This window comes from Micropterus dolomieu, linkage group LG03, assembly GCF_021292245.1.
Source record: "Micropterus dolomieu isolate WLL.071019.BEF.003 ecotype Adirondacks linkage group LG03, ASM2129224v1, whole genome shotgun sequence".
Lineage (NCBI taxonomy): Eukaryota > Metazoa > Chordata > Actinopteri > Centrarchiformes > Centrarchidae > Micropterus > Micropterus dolomieu.
Window position 1 is genome coordinate 29,239,808 of NC_060152.1, and position 9,525 is coordinate 29,249,332.

At 42.2% G+C, this 9,525-nt stretch overlaps 1 protein-coding gene across 6 annotated transcripts in view; it reads left to right on the plus strand.

Annotated features, from left to right (window-relative positions):
* Window positions 1–9,241, plus strand: part of oxr1a (oxidation resistance 1a) — a 172,728-nt gene extending 163,487 nt beyond the window's left edge. For 4 of the 6 annotated variants that reach the window (XM_046044263.1, XM_046044262.1, XM_046044265.1 and 1 more), the window contains 6 exons: window positions 829–909; window positions 2,194–2,319; window positions 4,165–4,317; window positions 5,474–5,569; window positions 6,920–6,993; window positions 8,534–9,241. In XM_046044263.1, coding sequence (XP_045900219.1) covers window positions 829–909; window positions 2,194–2,319; window positions 4,165–4,317; window positions 5,474–5,569; window positions 6,920–6,993; window positions 8,534–8,669 — 666 coding nt within the window. In that variant the 3' untranslated portion in view covers window positions 8,670–9,241. The remainder of the gene's footprint in view (window positions 1–828; window positions 910–2,193; window positions 2,320–4,164; window positions 4,318–5,473; window positions 5,570–6,919; window positions 6,994–8,533) is intronic. The other 2 variants (XM_046044267.1, XM_046044266.1) reach the window with 2 other exon arrangements.
* Window positions 9,242–9,525: the final 284 nt, after the last annotated feature.

Here is a 9,525-nt window from a genome sequence, read left to right on the forward strand (position 1 = left end):
AAAAATTAATTAAAAGCAGCTTATGCCATCTGTACCCATACAGTTGAATGTTTTTGAAATGTAGACCTGGCCCAGTTAATATGACTGTGTATTTGTGGGTTTGTTTATCTCATGCATCAGGCTTTAAACATCATTCCTGTAGTGAGACACAGTGGCCTATTAAACGCCAACCTGTATTCAGTGGCAGAACAGAGGCAGCAGCTCTCAGCGGAGTTTGCAGCGTGGGGTGTAACTTTGTTGGAACGTAGCCATGCTGGTGGGTTATTGTGTTGGTCTGTCTGGGGCGCAGTTGTGTGGATTGTTGTTCCTGACAGAGAATGGGTTCTTGTCTGCGGACTTGGCAAGAATTGCTGCATCAGTCAAACCTCAGTTGTTGTTGTTGTGTTTTTGTTGTTGTGTTCTACCATCAAATTCAACAGCCTTCTCACTCCCAAAAATATGCTGCTGTTTTTTATTTTTGCATCTTGGGCTAGAATAAAGGTTTATGGTTCTAAGGTTTGCTTTCTGCCGCAGTGACGTTTCTATCCTTTGGTCCAAGTTAACTTTTAGTATAACTAAAGCATCTGATGGTGGTGATATTAAACATATTACACAAACATGCAAAATGAGTGCACAAAAATCCTTTTACCCAGAGTAAACTCTTGTTAACAAGTTTGTTTCCTCAAATTTGGGACATCTACCATTCATATGAAGAGCAGTGTTAAGTTTGCTGGGATTGCACTACTTAGTGCACATAATACCTTCCAAAACTCACACTTTCCTTCCCATGGCTAGCGGTAGACCTGGCAGAGTTTTATGTTCCACTTGTTCATGTCTTTGTACTACCAGGTAGTGTCTCTGACGGAGTACCACCGTCGGATTGATGCGCTAAACAGCGAAGATCTGCGCTCGCTCTGCAAACGACTCCAGGTGCCCTGTCTGCCCCCCTCTCTCTGCTCTGCCCAGCCCTGCTGCTGTCCGCACCAACATGGCCCCGACCCCCCTTAGGCTCTGTACCGCAGGCTTTAGCTGCTGCTGAAGTTGCATACTAACCTCAAAAACACATGTTCCTATTGCTTTACACAAAACAAGCGGGTTGAGTAGGTTTCATGAGTGTTTGGGCTCACAAAATCTATTCAAAACTTGCTTTACAAGATAAATTGAGAATAACCTTTTATCAATTCATTGCAGACAACTTGGCTTGTTTGGAGTGATGAGGTTTTCACGTGACAGCAGCGTTATCTCCATGTGTCAGGCTTCCCGTCTTAGACTTGTTGTCATGATGTTTTAAGTGCTTGAACCCTCTAGATCAGTCCGGCTATAAGGTAGTTAATACTAGCTGTCTGTACTGCATTTAGACAAAAATGTAGATTTTATATTGGCCACACATAAGTGAAAAAGAAAATTGCTTTTAATGCTCAAATGAGCTGAATATAAAGAATGTAGCCAGTGTGAGGACTGAGCAAGAGACAGAGAAAGTGGACTTAAGACTCACCTGACAGGGTGTATGATGTTTTCTGAGGACAATGCAGATGGGCCCGATTTGAATGAGAAGTGAAACATGAGAGCATCCCAGCCACCAGTGGTGAAGCGCTTCTCAATCGGCCTCTGTTATCGAGAAAGATAGATAGCCCAAACAGTCCGTTGGTCAGAGAAAATGTCAAACCGAGGAGTGCAAATTATTCATTGGGTTGATTTCCTATTCACTTTGCATTCTCCTTTCCCAGACAGTGTCTGTGCCCGCTCTCTCCTACTTCTGCCAAACCAATCCTAGTCATCTGGCATCGGAGAATGGCAGGAAGATATTCAGCTGTCATTATCAAATTTTTGGATTATTAGTGTGTTGCTAACAAATGCTGTATTTATAAATTTGGCAGGAAAACTGGATATAAAATGGGAACTTTTGTTGCTCAGTTTAGGCTGTGGTTTAAGGCTAGTCTGCTCATGTTTTCCCCTGACATCCCAGCCGTTATCCACATCTGCTTTGTCGAGTTCATTATTTATCACTTCTGATCCTACATTTTGCCCTCCCTCTAGATGGCCTCACCAGTTTAATCTGTTGTGTCAGTAGTTTGATATGATGCAAAACAAAACTATTGATTGATGACATTAGGCAGTAATTGAACCCACCCAGTATCAGTGCTATATGGAAGCTGAAATTAAACTACTCCTTGTCAGTGTCTGTGCATATCTGACACTTATTTGTACTTGTAGATCACCACCAAGGAAGAGGTGAACTCTAAGCTTGGCACATCCATCAAGACGGAGCTGGAGCCAGAAACGTTTAAACCCAACCTCAGAGAACCCAGTGATCTTCTGGAAGCCGACCAAATAGAGAAGGTACAGACTGACAGACCTATTCTAATGCAGCTCTGCCACATAACACATCCTTCATTGACGTTTTCAGTAGATGCATAGACGTCAAAGAACGCTTTCGTAACCACCGTGGTAGCGAATGACATTGCACTGCTGTGTTCACTGTTGCTTTACCTGGTCCTCATCTTCTAACACAATACCAGATAATGTCTCTCTCTCTGTTTCTCTGCAAAGTACTAAATGGGTCGCCAAATATAGCCTATTTTGGCGACCGTTAATATACCTGTGTTTCTGAGAACGCACAAATACAGTCGGCATGCAAAGAAACGCTGTTTATTTTGGCCTTACCGGTATTACAAATTCACCGGCTGATTGATTGATGCATGTCTACTAATAAATGTGTTACCTGTTTTTAAAGATTCATGTTTTCAGTACCAAGCAGTGGGCTTGGATTGTTTGCTACAGACAAGATAGGAAAGTTAGAAATTATTGTGGTGCTAGGATAATACTAGCATTAATGGATGTGTTCAATCTTACATGTGTGAATGTGACTGTAGTTGGCTTGAATTCTAACATGCAAAAACTGAGGACTTGCTGGTCATTTCACTTTCAAATTTGGTGCATGTAAAACAAACTCAACTCAACAAACTCATTCATTCCTGGAGCTCCCTTTCAGGATTATTGGTCAACTGTGTGCTTGGGGAATAAATGTATTTACTGCTGTAATTACACATCTACAGCAGAGAAGAAACTGTTGATGTATTATTTGCTTAATTATGTCAAATTGATCTGGATTGTAAGTACTTTATTTAAAGACAACACCTCTATTGTACTGTACAAAGAATACCAAAGTCTCAGAAATAATCAAAAGGAAAAGCCTTTGAGAAACACATGGAACAGACAGAGCCACAAACCTTGTATGTAATTTGAGGTATGGTGTATACCTTGTAGGGTTGGGCAGATAGACGATGCCATCGATGCGATGGCTGACAGATGGTCGATGGTTGAGCAGGAATTGTGATTGTAAAATCCCGCCCCCCTGCAAAAAAAATCTGTTTATCGCATAATACCGCCATGTGGAAGCTGGTTTTAATCACCATGAACATTATTATTATAAATTTTAAATATGGTTCGCACTTTCCTTGGAATTCTCACAAGAGGCCTACTCCTCAGTTAAACCCACCGGCTTGCCCCGCCTCCCTCTGTCTCCCCCTTTGCCTGTCTACTCACTTTCTCATATTGGCATATTGATCAATAGATTGCAAATATGCAGCTTCCTTTAAACACCCTGAGGACGGAGCTCAGGCCTGACTCAAAGCAGAGCGTAGGTAAGCCAAGTCGTGGCTCATCTCCTCGTGGCTTCATTTTCATCCTGCTGATTACTTGACTGCTGCAGCTCCACCACTGGATGTGCTGAACCAGCAAGAAAAGAGCAAAGGGACTGATGAATTATTGTAGAGCGAACAGAACATTTAATGGCTTTTTTTTACACAGAAGAAATGGTGCAGCATACTGTAAAAAGTTGTCACTTTAATTCCATGTTTTAGTCAGTGTCTGTGTTATCTGTCCATTAACATGAAGCATAAACTGCTCTGCTCCTCCAGCGGCTTTGTCTGCTTTATCTCCCCATGCACCACAGCCACTGTTAATCCTTCCGTCTGTCAGCAGCAGGGCAGCAGGCTCTCTCAGGGAGTGCTGGACCTCTCTTTCTCTTGAGACGGCTGTGTTTGGAGCCCTGTTACTCTTCTTTAAACACCACATGGTGTTAAAAGGTCACCGCAGATGTAATTGAGCATTGGTGGCTGTGGCCTTTCTGTGTCTCATTTCCTGTAATGTTTTTATTTCTTTTCCCGCCTCCACCCCCAACAGCTTGCCAAGAATCTCCCACCGCGGACCATTGGGTACCCATGGACGCTGGCTTTTGGCACATCAAAGCATGGCATGAGCATTAAGTCACTGTACAGAGCCATGCAGGGACAGGACACCCCAGTGCTCATGGTTATAAAGGACAGTGATGGCCAGGTAAGCTGCAAATTCAACATAGTAATTCAGCACAGCTGCAGCACACTGTAATATGTAGGAACTGAGTTATAACACTAATCATTTTCTAATTATTTGCCTATTGATGTTAGAGCTGCACCCCAAGTGTTTAGTAGCCAGGTGCCAATATTATTGGCCAATATGAGCTAATTGCAGATAAATTGGTATCTGTGTTTGTAACGGCTGATGACCTTCAGTGACGTTATGAGTGTTGTCGTTGCATGGTTTGTCCACCAGAGGGCACTCTGCAACTCACCTTTGGAACCACAAATCCACCACAAAACACAGCAATCCGCTGTAGTTTTGTTCACAGTACTATTTATAACAATAAAAAGTTTATTTTTAAACTGAATTATGTCATGTTATCTTTGAGGTGAGGTCTCATAAGTACACATAACAAATGTTACTGTGCATTCTGACCAAACGCTAATTTAATCCTCGCAACGCTTTCCTCGCGGGGGTTTTATCGCTGGACATCTACCAAGTGTTCACATACAACACGATAACGCAAATAAACACAACTTGTAATTACTACAGCTGAATGAACCCAAAGTAAACATTTTGCTGTGATTTAATTGCAATAAAGTAAAAAGCAAATTTAATAAAAGCAGTTTACTCCAAGCTCCTAACGCATGTAAACGGCTGTTTATTTGTCCAAAAGCTGCAACGCGGCTCCCGGCTCTGTCCTTGGCTTTTCCTTTCAGCTTAGCAGCTCTCCATCGGTCAGCGGAGTTTTACTCTTCCGCTCTGCCTGGTCCTCTCCAAACAACGCTCTGAGGCCGTCCGGATAATCTCAATGCTGATAGGCTATCGTCGTGCGACTTTCTCACTCGAGTTGAAAATTTTCAACTCACGCGAAGGCCTTTGCGTCATCAGCACCGCCCCCTCTGCACCGCCCAACGGGAATTTGCAGCTCTCCATGTCTTTGCATTCACTTTGTATGTTAGCGCACCGCACCCAACGCTAACTTCGCTTTTGGTCTGAAAGCACCATTCATCTTTTAATTAATCGTCCTTGTTATGTGTTTCTAAAAAGAAGGGGAAAAAAGAATATCAACCAATATATCAGAATATCCGATTTTAAAATCCGTCTTAAATATCGGTCAGGCTCTAGTTGTTGTTCTGTTTTCTTTTTCCAGGTGTTTGGTGCGTTGGCGTCTGAGCCCCTTAAAGTCAGCGATGGCTTTTATGGCACAGGAGAGACCTTCCTCTTCGCCTTTAATCCAGAGTTTGAGGTGCACTACCTTCTTTTAGTTAGAAAATGAATATTCCAAAATTCACATTGATTATTAAAAGTAGGACATTTGAGTGAGCAGTTTTGTTAAAATACAGTATACTGTATTGTAAGAGGGCATACAGCAGAACTAATCTATGTGTAGTTGATGTCAATCAATATTTTTAGAAGATAAGATAAACTTCCCCCGCGAAATTCACTTGTTACAGCAGCTCAAGGTTCAACACATACAGGAAAAAGACAAACCATACAAGAGAATGATCACACAGCTCTTCAGTTCCCCTCAGCTCTGCAGAACCTCTTGCCTGTTTACGCTCATTGTTTAGTTTTTCCGGGCCATCATACCTGCTGGATGAGGGAATTAGCAACTGTTTGCTAACACACTCGCCATATTGACTTCATGAGGTAAAGAAAATGTCCGTGTTGTGTTAACAGCTTGTTCCACTACACCAAAGTGGCAGGGGAAAGACATTTAATACTACATGAAGATATTTTCACTTCAAGCTTTCCACTTCATACATCAAAGAGTAGAGGCAGCGTCTCAACACACACACATTTCCAACACAATAATGCTGTGTGGAACTGAAAAAGATTGGGTCAGGCGAGGTGTGTAGCTGTGTGATTTATTGACTACTTGAATAAAATAATGAGGCTTATATGTAGTGCAGTACACCTCATAACATGAATGCTGTGAATGTGGCTGCTAGTCACCTGATGTTCTTGATGCATGTGACATTCCAAACACATGCCGCGTCTACACATGGTACAATTCAAAGTGTATCTTTTTTTCTTTGAAGAGGTCTCTAAAGCCTCGTGACTCAGCGGTATTCAGTGCTGTGTAACTTGTATTCTTGATTATGCTCACTTGCATTCAACCCAGGGACACTGCTTCAATGTGCTGAAAGCAACACATCGACTGCACCAATTTTCACCGGGTCTCATTTTTCCGCAAAATAATTTTAAACATGCAACAGCTGCGTAACAATTGTATACACAGTTACTTTAATGGCTTAATCCTTAAGCTTAAGCTTACACTCCTCATTAAAGGAAATTAAATGTCTTTTCAAAGATTGATAAGCCCTGCACTATATGTTGGTGCATCAGAGAGGATTTTGAGTTGTCTCATCACCAGATTGCTAAATACAATTCCTTCGGTTGCTTCTAAGAGCTTTTACTGAATTACCAGATGTTTAATTTGGATCCTCCCACTGAGGTAAACATGCGTGTGCTCTGTTATGTCTTCTCATGGTAATGACTACTGGACAGAGTATATTAGATTACGTCAACATTGCATATGTCATGCAGTGTCTTCTAATAGTATCTAATGTATGCTCTACTGTGTCTGCAACAGGTGTACAAATGGACCGGTGACAACATGTTCTTCATAAAAGGAGATATGGACTCCTTAGCTTTTGGTGGAGGGAGGTGAGTCCAAGCTCTTTCGATGCGTACATGTATGACAGAAATCTAGCAGTTCTAGCAACATTTATTTTAATTTAATCTGATGATTTATAGGGATGGGGATCGTTAATTTTTATTATTATTGATACCCTTTATTGAGACTGCTTAAGGATCCGATTCTTTATTGATACCACTATTGATACTTTATTATTATTTGGTGACGGGTTTTTTTATTTGGTAAGACCAGACCCAACGGGCATGAGGTAGGCCTGCATGGTATGAGGAAAATATTCAATGTGCGATAACTTTGTTATTAAGATTACATAGGACTTGCAATAAATAAACACATATTGAAGTGTGCATGTTAGCTGCTTGGTTTTTAAATTATTTATAGGATTAGAATTTAATATTGTAAATACAGCTAAATGTTGTTTCTAAAGTAGCAACGTTAATGTTTACAAGTCACTATCCATAGTTTTTAGTTACGTGACATGCACAGTGACCTGGAGGGCAAAACAGACCAACATTGCGGCTCACACCGCGACTCCCCCATAGACGCTGCAAAAGCAGTTAAATTTTATTTGGATCACCTTTCAACTTAAGAAAAAGAAGTGTTGGGCGTATCTGATCCATATAACGTCACAGCATCCGCTGCCGCGTTTCTACGGTTAAAAACCGCCAGGTCCCTGTTGCCGCTCGACTGTGGAATCCCTCACCTAACACAGCCCAGGCTTGTCTCCTCCTCAATTAGTGCATCTGAAAGCACGACCTTCCAGCATTTTGGCAATGCAAAAGTAACAAATTCAAAGTAACAGTGTTACTTGTAAGTGTAACTTGTTTTCGTCTTTTTTTCCCTCGAAGGGAGCGTTTTCCTTGGAATGTGATGTCACGGCAATACATCTGTTACCATGGCTGCTTTTAGCAAACCGGGGATGAAACAAGTGATTATTTGCTCAAATTAAAGGAAGTCGGACTCAACAGGGATCCTTACTGCTTACCAAAGAAGCAGGGGTCCAGCTCTTTCCCATTTTAGATGTGTTGTTTCTGTTTTAGCTGCTAACACCGCTGCTCGTCTTTCTGCCACTCAGTGAGCGTAACTGCGTTCTGTGACGTCATGCGCATACCCTCTATATATAAACGTTTAGAAAGAATAAAATCTCAGTCTGGACCTCCTCCTCTGCTGTTCACTGCCTGCAGGAAATGTTACCAGGTGGAAGGAGGAGCAGCTGGTTTGTCTCAGCCAGCAGCTGAGTTTTTAACACTTTTTAACCAGATTTTAAGACTACAGACCAGGCTATGTTCCAGACAGTTTTGATAAATTTTGGAACCGGGTCCTTTTTAGAACCGGGTCTCAATACCCATCCCTATGTTATATAGTTATAGCGTTATATAGTAATGGTTAAGTTTGCCAGACAAATCAAATAATGCTATTGAAGAGGCAGATAAGTGATGTTGATTGCCTAACACTGTTTAAGTCTTAAAAAAGATACTTCAGGGAACGTAGGTACCTGTAGAAATAGTTTGTGGCACCCTGCTCAAGACTGTTTGTTCTCTTTTCCTTTAGCGGTGAGTTTGGCCTGTGGCTGGACGGGGACCTCTACCACGGCAGGAGTCACTCCTGTAAAACATTTGGGAACCCCATGCTCTCAAAAAAGGAGGATTTCTATGTGCAGGACATAGAGATATGGGCTTTTGAATAACAAAACAGTGCACCACAGGGAAAAAAACAAGTCCTGCAAAGGGCAAATGGAGAAGTCCTCCTTTAGAACAATGGCAACGTCCCAAACTTAACTGCACATCACCAGGGCTCCCCAGACCGGAAGCCAGCTATCGGATGCTTGTTGTGCGTTACTACTGCAGTTATTACGGAGCTTTTTTCTTTGTGAAAAATTACCTTTGTGTGTATCTTGTTACAGCCTTGTGCAGCGTCTTTGCAGAGTGGGGGGAGTGTGTAAAGCAGGGAAAACGATGGTAAGATGAGGTTGTGTCAAGAGGGATGAAGAGAAGAAGGGACCATCAGGCCTTGAAGAGGGAAAGACCATCGGAGCTCCTCTCACCTGAGAGGTGGTGAAGATGATGGTGGCCAAGGTTTGGGACTGCTGCAAGAAGAGAGAACTGCCCTACTTGTCCAGAATGTGTATCTGAGCTTTACAGTCCCCGGCATCCTCTCAGACCCCTAGAACTTCGGTAGGATGTTACTCACTGTGCTGTCAGCCTTGACGGAGAGAGACCATGTTAGAGGGAAATAAACGAAAAGGCTGAACACATTCCATTACTCTTGGTGATGGTGGTGTGTCAAAATAAGATTTGTGGTGAAACGCCGAGATACGAAACTCATCAGCAGCAGGATTCGATGACAAACTCATATTTGCAGGGGGAAGTGGGGATTCTTTTTACAGTACAGTTTTGGGTTGTCTTCTGAGGCTAAACTATAGAGTATTGTGTATTGTAGTCCTCCTGTTGTTCACTGTCATAGCACACCATCTGAAAGCACATAGCTATAATCAGATCACCATCGTCGTAATGTTCTGTTCAGTGGGTGTACGTGTGAGTCCA